The 22062-nt window shown below is 43.5% G+C and overlaps 2 protein-coding genes across 2 annotated transcripts in view; one reads left to right on the forward strand and one right to left on the reverse strand.

The window, feature by feature from the left end:
• Positions 1–2242, reverse strand: part of UBE2K (ubiquitin conjugating enzyme E2 K) — a 41495-nt gene extending 39253 nt beyond the window's left edge. Inside the window, exon 1 of the mRNA XM_080343558.1 lies at positions 2093–2242. Within this exon, the coding sequence (XP_080199684.1) occupies positions 2093–2155 (63 nt within the window). The 5' untranslated portion in view covers positions 2156–2242. The remainder of the gene's footprint in view (positions 1–2092) is intronic.
• Positions 2243–3034: 792 nt separating this feature from the next.
• The window catches only part of SMIM14 (small integral membrane protein 14), a gene marked incomplete at its 3' end in the record, with an annotated part of 52410 nt that continues 33382 nt past the window's right edge, over positions 3035–22062 (forward strand). The window contains exons 1-2 of the mRNA XM_080343559.1: positions 3035–3126; positions 3229–3309. The remainder of the gene's footprint in view (positions 3127–3228; positions 3310–22062) is intronic.

Here is a 22062-nt window from a genome sequence, read left to right on the forward strand (position 1 = left end):
GCATCACCACTCATGAAAGCTTTTTTAAAGAAACAAGGTATAATAATCATTTTAGCACACAAATCACCTCGAAAAAAAACCAGCCTTTTTTCCTCTGATTTGTAGTATTTAGTTACAGCTCCATTCACCACCTCACTCCATAAGTTTTTGTGCTCAGTGGTACTGACACCATAGTCTGGCTGCCTTTGAATGTACAAACATTCACAAAAACTTTGCTTGCAACTCAGGCAGCTATTGAGTAATGCTGAAATTCTGCATTCAAGACAGAAGAGCTAGTATATTCTGTAAACAGCAATTTCATACACAGTGCTGTACCAGTATAACACTCATATGCAGCTTGCTAATGGCAGGAAAAAGCAGAAATATCAAACTCTTCTGTATTTTAATTTTGAAATTCCATCATTTCAGTTTCATAAGAATTGTGGTCTTCTTTTGGGGAAACCTTAGGCAGCTTAAAAGCAATTTGATATTATTTATTTCCAACATTCTGTACTGAGCCCTTCAATGCACAGACTAAACAAACAGGAAAGATTAAAAACGTGCTCGCTAGATCCAACCGTAATAGTAAGAAAATCAGAAAGAATATAGATGTCCCCACAAATTCCTATGTAAGTTAAGGGGTTTTTTTCTACATAAAGCAAAGTGAAAGGGTCGTGAAGCTTTTAGACAACACTTGAAACTACAGACTTCTTCGTTCTCCCAAAATCAGCTGGTTATATGTGGTATGAGTCTAGATTTTCTAGCTTCAGTATAAAGGTATCCACCTAGAAATTTCCCTTAGCTTACATGCAATTCTGTATTTGCTGTGCAATAGCTCAGCAAAATCAGCCTGGGCTCTGAGGGCAGCTGTAAAACCAGGCCCTCACATTTTTCTAGGGGCTAGTTCAGGCTGCATAGCAACAATGCTGTTAGCACACAATCTAAAAGCACATCAACTACTGCTACCCTAAACACGGTTTCCTGAAGTCACCAGTATATTTCAAAAATTATCCTCTCCATTTTTCCTCTGTGAATGTGTCCAGATTTCAATAAACACCTGCCTTAAGAGTTACATCTTCGCATTAACATTTCACAAGCATTTAACCTGCAACATCATCCCAAGCAGGACGACAATGACGACACAACCATTACAACCCATCTGGCTGACATCCACCAACTCAGATACAGACACCGCAAGAGCCGTGTTGATGCAACCCTGCAAACGCTGCTATATGTCCCCAACGCTGACCAAAACTTCTTCAATGTCCCCTTCAAAGCAGTCATGGTGTCTCACTGACCGCCACATACCTCAGAAACACATTGCTCAGGAAACGAGGGAGCATGATTGAAATGAGTGAGGCTTTAAAAGCATCCACCTGAAGGTGAGTAAGCCTGCAGTGGGGTAAAGGCAGTTCTGTATTAAAGTAACATAAATAAATAGGGATTTACCTGCAACCCTCTTTGTAAAAACTGAAGCCGCTCTCTGCAGCCTCAGGCTCTGGCTGACCAGAGGGCCGACTTCAGGGGTTGTGAGTCCACGTCCCCGCACCTCGGCCTCACCGATCGCTTCACCCCTCCCGGCGGGGCGGCGCGTGGGCCTGGCGGCGCGCGGGCGGGGGACACGGGGGGCGCGGGCCGGGGGCCCTGGTCGCCCCGCGCCGGGCAGGCCCCACCCCGCCCTGCAGCCTCGGGCCTGGCAGCGCGCTCCCTCCCGGGCATCGCCCGCCCGCCGCGGGGGCCTGCCCGCCCGCTCCCCCCGGGGCGCGCCCCCACAGCCGCTGCCGCCGCATCACTTCCTGGGCCCGGCCCGCCGGCCCCGCTCCCCCTCGGGCCGCCGGCGGCTCTCGTTGCCCGCTGGGGGAGGGGCTCCAGGGCCCCCTCCTCCCCCCTCCCGGCGGCTGGCGGGTCCCGTCTCCCCGGGAATCGCCATTCTCCTCCCCGAGGCCGTGGGACTGGCCCACCCCCAGCACGGGGAGGTGGGGCTGAGGGGCAAGCGGGGTCCCCGTGCAGGCCGGCGGGGCGCCCGCACCTTCCCCCGCTGCCCGCACTCACAGACACACAGACGGGGGAAGGTGGCGGCGGCGGCACGCAAGGGAATGGGAGAGGCTCTGACCTCCTCGCTCTTCAGCACCTCCTTGAACTCCCGCTTGATCCTCTGCACCGCGATGTTAGCCATCTCTGCAGCGGGCACCCACTCGCCGCTGCCTCCGAGCCGGGCCCAGCGAGCTCCGCCGCCGCCGCTCCCGCTGGATAACTCCCGGCCCCACCAAAATGGCGCCCGCGCCGAGCATGCGCGCTGGGGCCGCCGGCTCCGCCGCCGCTCAGGAGGGGCTGTCGTGTGCGCGGACCGGAGCAGAGCAGAGCGGAGCGGAGCGGGCACCGGGGCTCCGCCGCGGGGGGGTCGAGCGCTGGCTAGTGGCGGCGTGCGCTCTCGGCCTCCTCCTCTCCGCGGCTCCCCGGGGAAGGATGCCGCCGCCGCCGCCGCCTCCTCAGGGGGCGCGGGGGTTCCGCCTCGGGAGCGCCCGCCTGCCGCCGCTCGCCATGTCATGGGCCGGGCGGGTCCCCAGCGGCGCCCGGCGAAGGTGTGCGGAGAAACGCCCGCAGGCAAAGCCCCGCCGCCGGGAGTCGGGGCAGCGTTGAGGCGGTTGTGTCGCCATGGCTGCCGCCGCGGGCAGCGCGGCCCGACCGGCCTCCCTGGCCCGGCGTTGTGCCAGCAGCCGCGGCGGGGGCATGCCTGGAGCACCGGGCCGGGCTGAAGGGGGTGCCCTCGGGAGGGCTGGGCCGGGCTGGGCCGGCGAGTCCCGAGGTAGCAGGGGAAAAGCCTGAGGTGTCCCTGAGGAAACAGCTGGCCCAAGGACCAGCTGACAGGTGTTCTGGTGAAGTCCCGGAGCAAAGATAACCAGGGGGGGTTTCACATGCCTTGAGAATCTGTTCAACCTGCCCATACTGCAGTGCCTGTTAGCTTTGTGGTCTTTTTTACTTATGCTCTCTGGATAAAACTGCAGCTCCTCGCACACTGCGCCGCTGGCCCAGCACCTTGCAGTCTTGACACTCGCCCTTCCCTTGGAGACACTGCTGCGTCCTCGCCTGGGACGGGGATCGCACAGGCCCGGCAGGCCCAGGAGCAGGCAGCTCTGAGGAGGCACTGTAAGGAACTCTTTCTTTTTATAGATTCTGCTACAATATTTTTAAAATAGAGTAAAAGGTGAACATCATTCCTGTCTAATGGACTGTTGTATTTTATTGCAGAAGCAAACGTGGCAAGCCACAGATGTTCCGCCGTCTAGAAAACTGAAATAGGATACCAGTAACCATCTCTGCTAGCCTGAGGTGCGCAAAATATGGTATGGTCTATAGATAGATTTTCAAAGGGGAACCTGAGATTGCATTTACAACTGTTGTTTATCAGGAACTCGAGGCTTTCAAGACCTTAAGGTCTATAGAAAGATTTTATAGTGCCTCTTCTTAACGGTGCAGTGCAGGACAATGTACAACATAGACATTTATTTCAACAAATGTCTACTTCTGGTATGGCTGTTGTCTGTAATTTATCTTCATTAGTATACGCAACTATTATATGCATAGCAAAGTATAGGCGCAACCAATAACAAAAATTCTAACTAATACAGATTTGCATAGCCCTTTTTCTGTGTATGTTTACTCTTCCCCTGTGGTTTGACTGGAAAAAGACTGTTTTCCTGCAAGAATGTTGTACCATATGCATCTGTTCATCACCTTAGGTCTTCCTCAGACAGAAACTTGTTTTTAATGCAGTGCACAATGCAGTTTTTCAGCTGAGGTTTTTAGCACCTTTTTGAGAAGGATCATTTTGCATTAGGCCTGATTTCTTTTTAATGACTTCTAGTGTAAACTTGGGCCTTCATCTTCAGAATAATTTAGACATCTGACTCCTGCTGATGTGTCTTAAGTTCATTTAGAGAAGGTAGACCGTGGCTTCTCTGTGCCTTAGGCTCTCACCTGTAAAATAAGCATAATAACTCTTTTCTGCCTCTTATAGCTCATAGATGAAAGTTAGGTTTATGGTGTGCTGAGCTCTTACTGAGTACTAGAGAAAAAACTATAAAGGCGGCACATAAAATCTTCAGGTTAAATGCCTCATGTCTTTTCAGACAGCTCATAGAAAGAAGCTGAGCTAATATTCAGATTTTGCTCTGAATGGAGTGGAAAACATGACCTTTATCAAGTGTCAGAATCCTTTGTGTTCCTGTGAGTGTCTTTGTATGTTATAGGTAGTAGACATCTAGTAACAGCCACAGTAAAGGGCAGTGATTTTTGCCTGCTTTGTATCTAGGTTTATTTTCATGTGCTCATTTGGTTTACAAATGTCAGAGTCTGTTACTGCAAAAAGCAAATCAAATTAATATGAATTACTGCATCTCTTCTCTTTACTATACCCCACTTTTCCCTTGTCCTTAAATAGGCATCCTTCAGTTATCTCACAGCTGTTTCATATTCACCATATACTGTGTTAATTTTGTCTTTGGGAAAAGACAGAGAATACAGAAAGGCTTTTTGGAAGGTAGAACAGAGTAGCGGTGAGTTCTGCCAGGATTAAAATACTGCATAAGATCAGTACCTTATGTAATCAGCATGATGGGGTTATCACTGTATACCTCTTATATTGTTTTACGCTTTACTATAGTTTACTATTTTGCAGAAGACTCTACAGGGGTTTAGGCCAGAACAGGACCATAGACTAACAGTCTTTGAATAGGTGTTTCAGGTTTTTCTTTTGGTTTGGTTTAGGATTTGTTTTAGAGGGCTTTTTGTGTGAAATAAGAAAATGCTTAGAAAAAATGAGAATGTAGCGTCTTTGTGTTATTTCAGTGACTTCCATGTCTGACTTCCTAATATATTTTATGGTATGTTGATAATACAGCTCTGTGTGTATCTTCTGAATTAAGTTCTCATTAGTCTTTCACCCTTAGAAAGATCCGTACACAAAATGAAAAAGTGGAGTCCTTTGAACATAGTCAGCTTACTTTTTGAATTATGAAATTTTGTATTAATAGGATATCTCATTTCAGGAGATAGTTCTTTCATTGATCCCATCGTCAGTTTAGCCTTATACCAAACAGTTTTTTCAACAGCAGCTTTCAAAAACTGACCAAAAATTGGTCTATACTTTTGCCCATTGGTGTTGATGATAACTAGCAGAGTGGGAGATAAAATTCTGGGTATCCACACATCATTTAGTATGTTTGGTGTATTGCTTCGAAATACTTCTGGAAGTAGGTGCAGGAAAAATGTTGTATTAAATGAAGTTCAAACTATTTAAGATTACTGCAGGAGGAAAGTTTATAGGATCAGTGCCTGTAAAGTAAGATCGGTGGCTGTACGACCTCAGCCCAAGCTCTCAGTATGGAAAGGCAGCCATTGTTCGTTAGCCGATGCTAGAATAGGCAGACACCCTAAATACTGTATCGTTTCCCATGTGATATGGGAAATATTATCTATTCTACAACATATATAGGAAACTTGCCCACATTTTCATAGGAAAGTGGCTATTGTTCCTGCACAAACTGCGCACGTTGGACTCACTTGCTGTACATACGGTACAGTCACTGGGTGCATGGTTCGTGTGTCTGAGCCTACAGATGCCCCCAGCCCCAGGATACTTCCTGGGGACTCCAAAATGCTTATGACAGCACTAAATATGATTAAATTTCTGTTCTTCAAGTTAAGATTCTTTGTCATCTTTTCCTCATTTCCCTGTTTTACTAATTTTATTCTGTTCATATCAATGGGACCTTTTTCTCGTAGAATTATTCAGATAGAATTTGAAATTATTGAGATGATTCCCTGTGATTAGAAGAAAACACCATTTTTGAAACTATAACTTTCCAGCACATGACATTCTGTTCTTGTTTTGCTGCTTTGTGTCTTGCATAACAAGACTCCCCTACCCTCACCTTGACCTCTTCAGTTTAGAAAAATCAAAAATGTCAGGAGTGATATTTTCTTGTTGCTGGAGGTTTCTCACTGGAGAGCAGAGCTCTCTCAAGATCTGTGTATTGATTTCAAACACTTTAGAAACAAAGGTTGGACCTCCAACATATTTTTAATTCTTATTTTGATTATTTCATGAGGTATCCATTTGAGGATTAACTTTACAGGCTGTGTTAGTATCAGGTGGTATGCACTTTGCATTTAAATGTTCACACAATCATTTATAATAACACTTTATTTAAAAAATCAGCAAGAAATAATATTCATAAAGCTAGGTTATTTTAAAATTTAATCCTCATTTTCCACCAAACGTACTCCTACAGCTCTCTTTCTGTCATCTCAGCTTTTAACAGCGAGGCCTACGTGCCAGAAGTTGTCTTTTTTATCTGCATCTCATTTAGCACATTTCAGAGACGACAAAAATAAACTTAGCCTGCACGTTTATTGTCTGTCGTATTGTGTTCCTGTTGTGGCAGCGTCTGGATGACTCAACTCATTCCGAAGATTAGCTGTATCATAAAAATAACTAACTAGTGGTGCAAGTTGACCGAGTTTTCAGGTGTCATCTGAACTTTCCTGTTCCTCCTCTCCGTGTCCACGTCCGGTTGCGCGGCCAGGTCTAAGAGTGCCCTCTCCCGGGTGGAACGGGGGCGGCCGCCGTGCGCGGCTCGGGCGGATCCCTCGGCTGGGGAGCTCATGGCTCCGCTGCTGCCTTGCCCGGGCTTCCCTGCAACGGTGTCGAGGAAGAACTTGGAGGAGTTCTGCAGGCAGAAATGCCTAAAACAACAGAACTGAAATTATTCGGTGTTCCTGGTAGAGGGAGGAGTCATTCACTCATCATGTCTGCACTTTCCAAGTTGTGTTTTTCGTGTCATTCGCAACTTAAATATATATACTTAAAAAGGTAGTAAGTATACTAACAAAACCTCAGAGTCACCTGAAGTCATTCAGTTTGAATTCATATGATGCAATTCATCTGACTTAGTGAACTTAGATCAGAAATTAATTCAGCTATTGATTTTTACATCAATCAATCTAGGGCTTAAACAAGATTTAGCAATGTTTTCATTAAATAATGCATGTGCAGAAATTTTCCGTAGTATAAAAATAACATGCTATTGCTCTTCACTTGTTGAGGGTTTCTATTAGAAACTGACAGTACGCCCTGGACTTTTCATTCATTTGGTGGCCTAGCAATATCTTCTAAATTTATGCTACATCTGAACCTGATGTTTTTGGTAGGAAAACCTAGATACAAACAGCCCAAACACTTTTAAGTGTGTTAGCATAATTATTGGGTTTTTTAAACTTCCACTTCTTTGTTGAGTGACTTTCAACTGGTGGTATATGCACCTTGGGGGACAAGGGCTTTTTCTTGTGTGTTCATGAAAGAGAAGAAAAAAAATCAGGTTCAGCTGAGACATAGCTCTTGTAATTCTGCAGGAAGTGCCAAGTTTATTTACATTCTTAATGAGCGGGCATCTACGTTGAAAAATTTGGCATAAGCAGACTGACCAGTTGATTACCGGGATGTAAAAGCATTTCATATAAAGGAAAAGGTATACAGCTCTTCTCCTTTCTTCCTATTACAAAAAGGAGATAGCAATCATCTTTTTGAGGGTCTTTTCAAAAGGAAAGCAAGATGGGAATACAGAAAGAGATTTCACAACCTAACATGGCTATTATTATTAGTTTTATAAGTATTAGAGTTATAAGGGAAGAGAGGATTTGGCCAGTAATTTGAAGCATATAGTCACAATGCTGCATTGCTTGTATATTGTTTTCCACTCAGAAACATTTTCTACTCTGAGTGAAGTATTTGTACCAATTTAAGCATTTATATTACCATCTATTAACATAATAACTTATAGTACGTTATCAAATCTATGTAAATTAATCTAATATGGCAGCCTTCCTTTCATAGATAGGTAGAAAAGGGACTTATAGCTGCCCAAAAAGGGCAGCTGGACATTTTTTCCTGGCCAGCTGGACATCATCATCTCCTCATGTCCTTAGGATTTGTGACTGAACAACAATCCCTGCTATTCTAATGACTACAGGAGCTGAAATCAGGTTCAGGCTGATGCTCAGAAAACCTCCATTTCATAAATGTCATCAGAACTGAAGTATATAGGTCCTTGAAGCTGGAAGCTTATGTTTGTTGTTCAGTGCAGTGATAGCAAGGAACTATCTAAATGCAGTAAGAGAGAAGACAAAACAGCGTAAATATTTTGGAATGATTGCTTGGGGATGGAGTTAGGGTCTGTCATTAGGAGAGCTGATTTTAGAATTAGAACTGAAACAGCAAATTGTTGTGAAGCATTAATTGAATTAATATGATAATTCAGAATAAGTAAAAAATAAAACCATTTCCATTAGAGGAAAAGTAAATGCAGTCACAGCCTAATTGCATGACATTGGTAGTGGTCCTTAATTGCCAAAATATTTTAATATTCCTGAAAGTGTAGATAAGCTAACTGGTGGAAAGCTCATTGTGTAGAAAGTGGTCTAAGTGACCACAGGTAGATCAAATTTGGGTCTCCAGGATGCTTCCACCTGTCTTCCTGCCTTCTCTGTTGAGGACACAGACAACACTTAGTCAGGGAGTATATGTTGCAAACTGTCCTCCTACATCACTGCTGAATCTTTGCAGGAGAAAGGGATGTGACGGGACACCTTTTCCTCTTCATGTGTGTAACCTGAGACATACAGCCATCAATGCAGCCTGCAAACAGTATCAAGCTCCTGCAGGCAATAGTATCACACAGTACACGTGATCCCATCTCAAAAAAGATTTCCAGCTATAAGACAATATGGATTAAAGATGTATGAATAGCCACAGTGTAATACCAGAACATACGTAGTAAAATCAGAAATCTAATGAAAGCCAAAACACAGGCAGAACATACTCCAGTATACGTGGCATCATCAATTGTTATGGGTCCCTGCAATGGCCTCTGTTTTGTAAAACACAAGACTTCTTAAAGATCCTGAAAGGCAGGAAAATATAATTCCTTTTAATAAAAAAGAAGTCTGGAGCTCTCAAATTCAGCTATTACTGCTTGACCCAGAAATTTTGGGATTCTGAGGCTTTTTGAAAATTCTAACTAGAATTTGAACTTATTTCTAATTATGACCATCTTGCAAAAATACAGTATAATGTCATGACAAGGCACCAAATCTACAACTGACGAAAGTCTCTTGGAACTGTCTGCAATTAAAATTTACAAAATAGTGAAGTTTGTTAGAGATCATCCAGAAAGAGCTCAACCCTGACAGACGGGTAATTTATCAGGCTGTATTGCTGTTGATACTGTTGATACCATCCTAAAATATCCTAATTTTGGAAATGAGAACAATTTTGTATTAGGGAAAAAAAAAAGAAAACCAAAACACTTTTCTATTTATCTTACTACAGTAGAATAAATAATTTAGGGCTAAATCATTAAGTTTAAGTCACTGTTTAGACCACAATCATGTAAAAAGTTAATTGAACTGCATTTGAAGCCATAGAAACCAGTAAGGACCATTCAGGGATACAAATTAAGAAAAGCTGGTTTTGTTTTCCTGACCTGATTACCTCCAGTTTGGCTGTATGGCTAGCAAGAATGTAGGATCTGGCAAGTTATTAGAGGAGAACATTGAGGATAAAGTCAGGTTAAACAAAGAAGGCTCAGATAGCGTTCTGTTATCGAGTAATGTACAATTTCCCTGAATGCAGCAGAAGTAAGCAATTTCTCTGGTCTTTGAATTTCTGTTAGGTACACAGTGTTTCACACAGCAGTATCTAGAAAAACCCTGTTGTTCTGTGTGTCTTTCTTTTGAATAGTAGCATATGCCTTTGTTAGGTGGAAGATCTAGCTTAGGTGTAAGGAGCTTCTTGTCTTGTACATTTTTCTCAAATGAGGGGTAGCAATTATAGCAGCCTCAGCAAAGTATTATATAACCCATCTCATAAAATTCCCCATTACAGCTTTCACATCTTCCTGACAGAGTGCAAAAAGATCACGTGGTAAATTTGAATTTGTCACCTTTTAAAAGGCAGTATTCTAGACTGTATCTTTCATTCTCCAATTAGAGGTTAGTCATGCTGGGAGAGAGTCATTCTGTGTGATTGTCTCTCAGGATCTTGTAGATCTTAAGTCATAGGAATGCTATAACATTATGCTGTTGGCCCCTTCCCCAAACATACAGCAGACATAAAAGATATTAACACTGAATAGTATATATAGAGAGAGTGTCTTCCTGCACAGATATTTCTAGATGTCTTACTATCTCTATCCCTGTATTTTAATATCAACCATCTCAAATAATTTTATTCCTATGGAACATGTGGTAACAGTGCTCTGTAGATGTACCTACTCCTGGGTTCCCTCTTGAGTGGCACAGTATCACAGAACCACAGCATGGCTGAGGTTGGATGAGACCTCTTGAGATCATCTAGTCCACCCCCCAGTTAAAGTGGAGTCAGCCAGAGCAGGTTGCCCAGGAGGACCATGGCCATTTGAGTTTTGAATATCTCTAAGGATGGACACACCGTAGCCTTTCTGGGCAACCTCTGCCAGTGTTCAACCACCATTTGAGTAAAGAAATGTTTCCTATGTTCAGCTGGAATGTCACATGTTTCAGTTTGTTCACAGTACTCTTGCCCTGTCACTGGGCACCACTGAGAAAAATAGCTCACTCAGTAGTTTCTCTACACAGGTGTTGAACTTTTGGTATAATACAGCACTGGCTTCAAATCTTTCCATCTTTATTTCAGTAATTACCTCCAGTTTTAGAGACAACATCTATGTCTAATTTTGACTTTACTAGTTTAACACAAAGTAACCACAACAACCCATTTAACCACTGAAAATGTAAATTCACACTCTTGAATGCCGAAATGTTTTCCCTTAATCTGTGCAGTGTTTTGCAAATTTTTTAAGCTGTGAAGTGTGAGCTGAGCACTACAGAATTCTTTTTTTTTTTTCCTGACCTGACAGTGTTATCGAGGAGTTCTGTAAATCCTAATTTTCTTTCTTATACCAAACCACTTGTAGGGTTTACAGCTCCTGTTCAACAGGTTTGACATAGTGCAGCAGCCATCCAGCTGTATCATACTACATGCTCAAACAGCAAATGTACACAAGCTAAAACCCTTGCATTATGTTCACACAGATCTTGGCCATCTGAGACAGCAGTCATTTCTAGTTCACTTGTCAATACTCATGTTCTAAGATGCAAAATGAAAAGCATGGTTGAATGTGCTACAGAAACCAGAGTATCACTTAGAACGATCAGATTATTTTCCAACAGTTTGATTTAGTTCTCTGTAGTCCATACAAAGATGCTGCCACATTTTATGTGATAGAATACTGATCTCCAAGGACTGACTGGCAGAGTTATGCCTTTTGATACACCTCCTCAGTGATGCGTGAAATGCCTTCTCTCTTTGTTATCTCTTTTTTCTTGGTAAATAATGCTTTGGCTTTTTAATAGATGGTTAAATTTCAGTCATATCCTTAGTGCTTAATACCAACTGCAAAACTGAATATATCCATTTCAGATCAGAGGAATTCCCAGCTCCTGACAAGAAAAGTTTGACTCCTTCCTGTTTCTTTGTTAGATGTAGTAAAGTTTAACCAAAAAAAAATCCTTTGGGATCATATTTTCATTTCTTTCTCTCACATGTTGTTCTTCACTAACATTCATCAAATCTGTTGGCTTGCATTTGTGCCCATGGTTAATCTTTTAGATGTGGCTTCTTCTTTTAGATGTTCACTTGGAAAATGAGCTGGGATTCATTTTTATTTCAAGTCTACAAGAACTGTAGCAGTTGAGGGCTCTGACTCATGTTCAGAGGCAGTTTCAAACTGAATTCTGAAATGGCTCTGAACATAGAGGGAGGGTGACATGAGATGTGTTTTTCCTGAGTGGCAGCAATCTTCAGATGAATACAGCAGTGTTAGCTGCTGGTAAGTTTATGGCTGCAGATAGCTTATGGCTGTGAACTGCAGTTGCTTAAGAAGCAGTTCACACTGTTTCTCATCTTTTCTTTGCAAGAAAGACACCACAACCATGCAGCTGCTCTTATGGTTTCTGCCCCAGAGGAAAAACAATTTGTTAAGGTTATACCAGTGTTAGTTCACTTAGACCGCATTTTTAGAGGAGATTTCCCAAAGTATTTCCAAATACATTCCAGACATTGATCGCATAATTATCAATTACAATGAAATTTAGTGGAACTTTGTCTCATTAACTTGTGTGGTTACAGAGAACTTACTGTTCTAATTCTACAGATCCATTTCAGCCTGGTATATATTTACCAGCAAGTGTTATCATTAACAATTTGGCGGTTCAGATTTTAATCCTCTATTTTTAAATGGGTTTTGCAAGCCTGATCTTCTAAGTGTCCCAGTTGGCCTGCTTGCATTTCATAGTTACTGTAAGTTATTCGTCAACAATCTAGGTAAGTGTGAAATAATCCTTGTCATCCCCTTAACTTCAGATTTCCTGCCTCCATTTCCTAGTTTGGAAAACTTCATTGGGCAGCTGTGATCTGGCAGCATTACAGCAATCCTTTAGGATCATTTCCCCTGGCCTGTGGTTAACTTGTCTCAAAGTCTGTGTTAGTATGTGGATGCTTCAGGAGCACAAAAGCCTTCCATAGATCCTCTGACAAATTCAGTGGAGTATCTTGTTTCCACCAAGCCATTTTTTTTTCTGTGAGTCCTGACAGCTTAGGTTGTGGTTGCATGTTCATTAATCTTGTATCTGTACATAGACAGATAATCTCGCAGTATAAATTTGGTTCAGTGATGATCACATGACTGAATTTATGTCAAATTAACCTAAGTACACAATATAGTCTTTGTGCCAGCTAATTCACAGGCTTGCTGGCTAGTATCCCAAAGTGCTTTGCAATTCTCCAGTGCTTTGTGAGATGTCAGCCCAGCTGAATTCTAGGAGTGTTTGTGAGCAACTTTTCTAAGGGCTTGGATTCTTTTTCCAAAATTAGCTCCCTCGTTCCAGAAACCCAGTGTTGCTGCCAAAAAGCCACTCCTACCTTGCTACTGCAGAGGTACTTTATCATCTTTTCTTTTCCACTTCTTGGATGCCATTTTCAGATCATGCTGCAGATGTCTTCCAAGTGGCTCTTCAGTATCAAAATTTTGCAGTAGAGTTTCATGTAGAATCCTTCTGGGAACAGTATTATCTTCTCATTATGGACAGCATACAAGTAAAGAGGGAGCAGACAGAAAAAGAGTTACATATTAGAGTATGTGCCCCATTTCTAGGTAATTTTTTCAGACATGATGAAACTGCATGAATTGCAGATGAAGCATTTCCACTACACAAAGTATCTGGATGCGAGCGGTACAACGCCTAGTGGTATGAGGTATGCAGCAAAGATGAAAAGAACATCAGCAGAAAGAGAACTTCAGAATGGGAAAAGTAGTGTTCTTGGGTATCTGTAAACAAGCTTGTCCGTTATTTGGCAAGTTAGATCTCCAACAGGACTCCAGCTTTTCTGTTGCCTATCAGGGTAGAAAAGTTGAAAGCTAGCACTGTGATGTGGAATGTGACATCTGCCTATTGCTTTACGAAGTGCCCAATCCACACTACTTTGAGATGATGGATGTAAAGAACGTCATAGTAAGTTTTACTCAACTCCCACCCTCCTCCATTGTACAGGGGTATTTGGGGAAGGAACATTACTGTCTTCTGCCTTTCAAGCAGAGTTGTTTTCATAGTTTTAGCTTGGCGGTGGACAGCACAATTCTTTTTAGTGTGCCAAAATCAATGGACTTACTATTGTGTCTTTGTTACTAGCTGATATAGAATGACTCTAATGCCTAAGTCATCACTGTTTTCATCATAGTTTGGTTGCCAGAAAGGAGACTTCATAGAGTGAGTCTGAAAACAGCCTCCATATCAGGATCTCATTAAAACTGCTGTATTGTGCACTAAATTTGTGAGTGTAAGGGGGAACAGATGGCTGAAGCCTGGGAGTAGGAAGCTGAGATAGAATCAGTGCCTGCTATGGCTTGTTCATTTGTCCGTGGCATCCAGGAGGGCCAAATTCTGAGGGATGCTCTGGCAGAATGTTTTATGCAAAATACCTAGCAACTTTCTGTTTAAATATATGTGCTTGCTGATTTGAAGTAGTAAGCTTATGCCTTGTTTTTCTTATTCCTGGTTTCTACTTTCTACAGCTCCTATTGCCTGCCCCTTTTCCTCAACAGTTCATACTTTGAAATTTCATCCATGAGGATCACCCTTTCACGAATCCATCCTTCATTTAAGCCCATTGGCTTGCCATATTTCCAGGAATGCCAATGGAAAGATATATGTTGAGCAAAGAAGAATAATCACAAAAATAATTGCTATTTTGCTGTCAAAAAGACAGTGCAAATCATGGTTTGGGTTGGAAGTTACCTTAGAGATCATCCAGTTCCAACCACCCGCCATGGGCAGGTCCACCTTCCACCAGACCAGGTTGCTCAAAGCCCCATCCAGCTTGGCGTTGAACACTTCCAGGGATGGGGCATCCACAGCTTCTCTGCACAGCCTGTTCCAGTGCCTCACCACCCTTGTGATGAAGCATTTCTTCCTTATATCTAATCCAAATCTACTCTCTTTCAGTTTAAAGCCATTACCCTTTGTCCTGTCACTACATGCCCTTGTAAAAAGTCACTCTCCGGCTTCCTTGTAGGTCTCCTTTAAGTACTGGAAGGCTGCTATAAGGTCTCTCCAGAGCCTTCTCTTCTCCAGACTGAACAACTCTCTCAGCCTGTCTTCACAGGAGAGGTGTTCCAGCCTTCTGATCATCTTTGTGGCCCTCCTCTGGATGTGCTTCAACAGGTCCATGTCCTCCTTATGAGATTACCAGATGTGCTGCGAGTTCCTGGATGGGGTAATGTTACAAATGAGCCAGAAAGAGGGGATGCGCTGAGTTTTGAGGTGGCTGTGTTTGATTCAAAATAAAAGAGGAAGATGTCACAGCTCTGGCTGCTAAGTGTGTACTGCTTTCTTGGAGATTGCTCAGTCGTCATCCCCATCAACTCCTGCCTCTCCTTTACAGACTCTTTGCAGGTTCATATTATTTCTGACAAGGCATCCAAGACTGTCTGTCCAGCTCACTTAATCTTGCTCTTCCAGTTATAGGATTGTCCAGATTCAGTTCTCCAAGATTCAGTCACTATGAGACTCTCTTTTCAATTACAATAGTTGCCCCAAGTGTGCTTTTAGGTACAGTCGGCTGTTTGGCTTTACCCATAGGCAAGAAAGAAGTGTTCAGTGTTCCTGCCTCAGCTTGACAGGAGGAACTTTTCACCATTGTGTGGTTGCCATTGCTTTCCTCTCTTCTTTGAGCCCAGGACTCGTGGTAAGCTATGTCTGGCTTTGGGATTCCAGGATCTCAGATCCGTTTTCTACAACAATGACTAGCCCCAGGTGGTAGCTGTGGGAGACAGATAGGCAAGGCTGCTTAAGGGTGTTGAGGAGCTGTTTCTGCTTGCTTCTGGGATGGCTTGTTCCATGATGAAGTGTTAGAACGGCTGAGGGAGAGAGGGGAGGATGGATCATTCTGTTCATCATTCTGTTTGTGACCACCCTCTGACACTATTGTCTTGGATAGTTTTGTGTTTGGCCAGGACAAAGTACACTTCAAGCCAAGTGTACCTTGATATTGCTGATATTCGTGGTTCCTGTTGCACTTGAAACTCCTGGACAGGCTGTCAAGAAACCTGTTCTCCCAGGAAACATTGTAGGGATGTAGTTTTATATTTCCAAATTAAAGATAAATTTTAGCATCCTTAGTGCTTTACTGGAGGTTCAGTTCCCGTGGTTGAGGAAGACAAGATGACACGAGTTCTGCATAGTTTGGCTTTTTTGTATGATAACTTGGTTTTGTGTCAGTGCCTTGATTCACTTTTCAGTGTTGACACTGCTCATTTGAATGCTAACACAAGAGAGGGGGCTGAGACATGGGAGAGGCAACATCCACAGCAAGTCATGGTGGCATAACTAGATAGAGGTAGCCTGCCTGCCTGCTGCCACTCAGGAAGCAGAATGGTTATGTCCAGGGCAGCCCTAATGAGCAAGAGTTAGCCTACACCTGTCTTACAGGGAGAGGTGGCTCTGCACACCAGTGATGGCTGGACATGCAAGGCTGCCAACTGGCAATGCACCCGAGACTTGGCAGAGCAACCTAGGCTTGACACCCAAGGCTCGAAAAAAACTTGTAGAAAAAACTGTAGCCATGAAAGGAGGTTTGAAAGGCTCATGACAGCAGCAAAGAGTGATGAGAACAGACAAGCTTGTCCCCATATGTGGGCCATATCAGACTGTATGAGGCACTGTTGCCATGAGGATGTACTGACTTGTGAGAACTCACAACTTACATCCAACCTTCCTTTCTCACTGTAATTGTAGCATCATTCTTGTTTTCTGGCTTGGAGGAGGTAAGCCACCCTTGGAAACACCAGAGGACAAGATTTTCTTTCCTGTGAAATCCCCATTGCATTATGGCATGGTATCACATCCCCAGGACAGGATGCAGTCCAGCTCTCTGTATGGGAGCCTGGCACCTTGCCCAGGCACAGGTAAACCCAACTGGCTGATGTGAGGAGCCATGATTAGAAATGTTCCTTTCTAACTTCCTTCCACAATATCTAAATGCATATTTTGAGGGATGCTTTAATTGCAGAGAAGCCTTGTGGGTCATGAGTTCCTTAACATGCTTTCAGTTCCTAGGTGAGAAACTTCACTGTAAATTCCATCATACTTTGGGGGTGATGGCTTGGGGCCAAGCAACCGAGGTGACACGTTTCTGACAGGGGCACAGAGCCCTGACAGTGGGGGCTGTGGCAGACCCACCCGCATTCCAGGCCCCAGAGGAGCTATTTTCCTTGCGTCTTCCCAGCGCCGACTTAATGGGGCTTTATTTTAAGGCCGACGCGTTGCTTGAGAATGACACCGCCCGGCACACCGGGCTACCGCGCCCGCGTATCCCCCTGCCCGCCCAGCGCCCGAGCCGGGCTCGGCCGGGCCGCGGCTGCCCCTGCCCGGTGAGCCGCCCGGCTCCGGTGCGCGCTGGCAGCGTCCCGCGGGGGGCCGGGCCGTGCCGCGGAGGGGCGTGCGCTGGGGGCGGGAGCCGCGCGGCACCGCCCCGGCCCCGCCGCCGCCGGTAGCCGGCAGATCCGGGTCTCGTGGCGCGGGCTGACGTGTGAGCCGGCCCGAAGCAGCGGGGCCGAGCCGCGGGGCCGCCTCTGCCAGCCCGGCCGCCCCTGCCAGCCCGGCCGCCCTGCCGCCGCCCCCGCCAGCCCGGCCGCCCTGCCGCCGCCCCCGAGCCGCGCAGCCCGCAGCAGCGCTCCGCGCCCCCGGGACGGCGGCCGCAGTACGGTGAGCGGGGGGCGCCGCGGCGGGGCAGGGGAAGGCGCGGGCCAGCCGCGGTCAGGCACCGCCGGGCGGGTTTCCGCGGACACCGCCGCCTGTCCCTCCGTCCGCCAGGCGCGGAGCGGCGCGGTGCGGCCCGGGGGATGGCCGCGGAGCCTGGAGAGGCCCCGGTCGGGGCTGCAGGCGTAACTTTAATAGTGTTGAAATACAGAAGTGTCCCCGCTGCCGGGCGCTTCGCCCGGTGCCTGGGAAGGTAAACACTGGGAGAGCCGGAGCCGTTCCGCTCGTTGTTAGGCAGCTCTTTTTCGAACTGTGAAACGTCTGCTCGTCTACTTCACAGCTGGTCTCATTCGGGTTTTTCTGGTTGTTGGCGTTTTTAGTGCAATGTGTCACTCTTGTGTTGATTTTTTTGTTCTTGTTTTGGTTTGTTTTTTTAAGGATCTCAGTCTGATACTTGGAGCCTGAGAGTTTTAGTTTTCTTTCTCTAAAAAAGCTGGAAGTGGCATGCTGACACCAGGGTGTGTGCTCTCAGGCTGTTCCCCACTGTTTGAAAAGCATGTGCCACTGAAGTGGGTGAAATTGGACAATGTCTCCTGATAGATAATCTCAGGAAAAGGACAGCGTCGTGCTGCCATTAATTTATGAAAGATAGGATTCCTGCCAGGAACTCTTCATATGTGTGCTCCAAGATGTGAGTCGTAGTGCATTCCAGTGGGGAAGGGGTATATTGACCTTGGAGACCAGGAGATATTGTCCATGGTCATTTCTTTGCAGCTGTCACCACTCCAGATTCCCCAGAGTCCTGCCCTACCGCTCCGGCGCTGCCTTCCATGGCAGTTTTGAGGCCTGAGCTGACCACTGCTTCTATGTGCATGTGGTGCATGACCTGCATCAAAAACTTTAGTTTCCTGGCAAACACTTGTTTGTCTACTCATTCTTCAGAATTGCAGTTTTGAGACGTGAGGATATTTAACTTTTTTGGTCTTAACAGCTTATTATGTTAATGTTACTAATGTGTGTACTGGGAATGGGACATATCTGCAGTGAGCATTAGTGAGTTACGTCTTAGAAGTCTTTGCATGCTTCCCTATTAGAGTGCTATCCACCTTTGCTTGCTTTTGTTACTTTCCAAAAGCAGACATCAGCTCAAAAAAATCAAAATGGGAAAAAAAAAGAAATGCCTTACTTTTGATTTCTTGTTATATACAGTGAGAGAATTATCCTTGATAATTCCATCTAATTCCTGTGACCTGTCAAGATGAAAGAAATCAAGCTATTGATGTCAGTCATTGATTTAGAAAAGTGACCCTGTCTCTGACAGTGTGGCTTAAAATGGTAGAAGCATTTGGCAAAATAAAAGTAGTTGTAATGTTAGCAATACGTCGGTTCAGCCCTAGCGCTGTTCCCTCTGCTGCCACTGAGGTGGATGAGTACAACCTCTTTGGTTCTTTTGCCTTGTTTCATAAAATACGAGATTTACAATTTTTGCCTAACACCAGAGTGGTATAGAATTCCATATTTCAAGTGGTTTAAGATCATGTTGTATATGGTGCTAAACAAGTGCAAAACTGCACTGGATGCATTATCGGTTATTCCACAAAGTATTGTCGTGTTTGTTTCTCTGGCAGGTGGGGACGTCCCTGACCTGTTCAGGAGTGTAAGGGGGAGGTTCTTCTTTAGAACGGAGACAGCGGTAGCAGCCATTCTATGTCTCTGGGTGGATCTTACTTTAACCTAGCTCGATATATTTTCCTGACTATAGAAACAAATATAATGAACATGGTTCAATGAAATTCCATCTAGTGTGCACGTTGTGATGGTTTTGCAGCACCTCACCCAAACCACAGTCAAGACTACTAAGTCTGAAGTGCATGGCCCTGTTACATGGGTAACATTCTGCAGTCCATGTTCTTCCCTTGTTCTGAGGGAGAAATAAGAATAACATGCTTGTTTTTATATAGATTACTTTTAAAACAATTTGAAAATGCTTTATAGTTTTAATAGCTTTTTAACTGCTGTACCTGTTTTCAAAAGGTTGGTATTTGGTTTTAGAGAAAGTTAGTTTCTAACTGACTTCTTGTTTTGTTATTAATTTCCCGTTTTCTACTTTCATATATTTAGACTTCAGAATTAGTGATGTGTGACTGTTATTTGCATAACAGATGTGTAATAAAACAAAGTCGATGTTTGTGTTTCAGAATTTTCCCTCAGAGATATTTTAGATACTTGACATACAGTCTTAAAGACCAAGTTTTGTCTCTGCTCAAGTTCATCATAGCAGAATTTGCCCTAACAGCATCACAGGTCTTCACAGTAGCAAGATCCTCTTTCTCTTCTAAAAAGTGCGTGTGAATAGAGAATGTGTACAGTGCCCTGACAATACCAAGTATCAGATTCTTACTCTGTATGGTTTTACTCATCACAACAAATACTAAAATATTTTCGCAGATGCATTTATATTTAGAAAATTTGATGTAATCAGTCCATATTCTGCTTGGGAAGCAAATCAGAGACTGTGAGACTGATTTGCATACATGTACTTACATACATGCCATTACACTTGATGTTGAGCATATTTTTGTTTTAGCTTCCTAGGTTGCAGATTCAGTGTATTAATTGATTGATTAGTGGAAGCAAAGAAAAGTTTGTAAGGTTATACCATGGAGCCAAATCTTGCAGTCCTTGTTCAGGTTAAAAAAAAATAGAAAGAAATTATTTTCGCCGAATAGCTCCTTCAGCTTGTATGCCTTGGCTCACCAAGAGCTAGCTTCCCCAGGTCCCAAGGAGCCTCATTTGAAGAAAGACTCCTCATTATGAAGAAATACAGTCAGGTGTACAGTATCAGTCTCTGTTAGCAGTGTTAGTCCTATTTCTGCTGGACTCGAGTAGCAGAACAGTGGAGAAATGTGGTCCTATCCTCCTCTTTTCATCCCATCGCCTATTCCATGGTAATGGCTGGGGCAAGAAGAAGGTCTCTTAGTGCTGATCAATATGATTTTTTGTGAAAGATTTGAAGATGCTCGGAGAGCAGCCTCTGGCATGATTGAGTGGTTGTACATTAGCATGGTTATTAATTGAACAACTGTACTTCAGAGGCTTTAGTCAAAGTGTCTAGTTCATATTTTTATAGATAATGGAACAAATTAGTCCCATTTGGGTGGGAACAGATAGAATTACACTTGATAAAAAGTTTTCCTCATTAAGATTATTTCTGATTCTTCTGTAGCTTGTGCAGAGCATCAAAAACCATGGCTTTCTGGAGCTAAATATAGTTTCATTCTTACTTTATAAAACCGCTAGATAAATGTCAGATCCAAAGCACTGTAGGAAAGAAAAGATTTTTATCAGAAAGAACAGAAAAACTCTACAAAAATGCAGCACCAACCATTTACATGACATAAGCAGCTGCAATGCTTTATTCGTCAAAGCTTTGGTCTTTTTTGTTAATATATTCACATCTATATGTTTGTATATTTGCTGTTATTTAATCATAAAAGCTTTATTTTTAGCAAGGCAATATTTTTAGGTAACTCGATAAAATAGTTTTTGTGAGTTTTCATAAATTAAAAAGTTAAAGAACAGCTGTCCAAATGCGATTGCATGAAGATGTGAAGAAAAGTAGGTGTTACCTCTTCAAACAGTTGGACTAAATCAAGTGTGAAACAAAGCTTCCTTGTGTGAGTGGCCTAAGTTTAACAAGAATTCTTGTGCAAGTGGTTATGGTCATGTTCAGGGCTCATCACTTTAATATCTAGGTGGGACTGATTAGACATTACCTGTCATTAAGCACCCCTCTTTGAAAGGGCTAGGTAACGCTTGTATCAGAGACCCCAATGAAATATAGAAATATTCTTATACGTAGACTTTTCTTGAGCCTAGGAGATGGTCAGATGCTTCAGTTTCAATTTAGTACATAGAACAAAAGTGTCTGAAGATGAAAAATACATTATTTCCTTCAGGAAAACCATGGAGCCAAAGGTGAGATGTGTGTCGCAAACTAATCCTGATCGTGTGAAATAGTACAATGGATTTTCCTTGTGCAAATTAATGTAATATATGTAAAAATCTGTTGCTAGTAGGTGCAGGGGAGACTTGCATTATTTACATAGCACTTTCCTTTTGATAGTTGAAACTAGTTTGTGAGTCTGTTGAATTAGATGGATGTTATTCTCTGGTAAAAACTGGGTCATCTTTTAGGTAAATGTATGTAAATAACCAAGCCCAGAAATCCTGTTAATTGCTACAGATTCCCTCTGGTGTAAGTACTGATTAAAAATCTTCTAATTGATAAGCTTCAAATTGTTTACAGCAGGTATGTGGAAAACCTGATTCAATTTCCATTGAAGTCGCAGACAGGCACCCACTAGCTTCAGATAAAATTTGATCTGGCCTAAAGGGGTTGGGAGTAGGGCTGCCAGGGAATAGAGCTGCTTTCATCTGAAAATTGAAAATCCTGCTATCTTTCTCAGCATGCTGCTGCCCTGCTAAATCTGTTTGCTCAGTGGCAAGTTATTAGAAACATATGTCATCCCTGGAGAAAAAAATAATGAAAATATTCCAAGGAGTTGCAGTATAATTTTGTGTTTGTATGCAATTGGAGTAATGTTAAGGAATAGTATATTTTTACAGTTTTAGGTATTTAGTAAGGTATTTTATGATCTAAACAATTGTACTCTTGATAAACAAGTCTCAAAAAACTTCATAGCTCATGATTTAGGGCTGTGCTTGCTG

Source organism: Nesoenas mayeri (assembly GCF_963082525.1).
Source record: "Nesoenas mayeri genome assembly, chromosome: 4".
NCBI lineage: Eukaryota > Metazoa > Chordata > Aves > Columbiformes > Columbidae > Nesoenas > Nesoenas mayeri.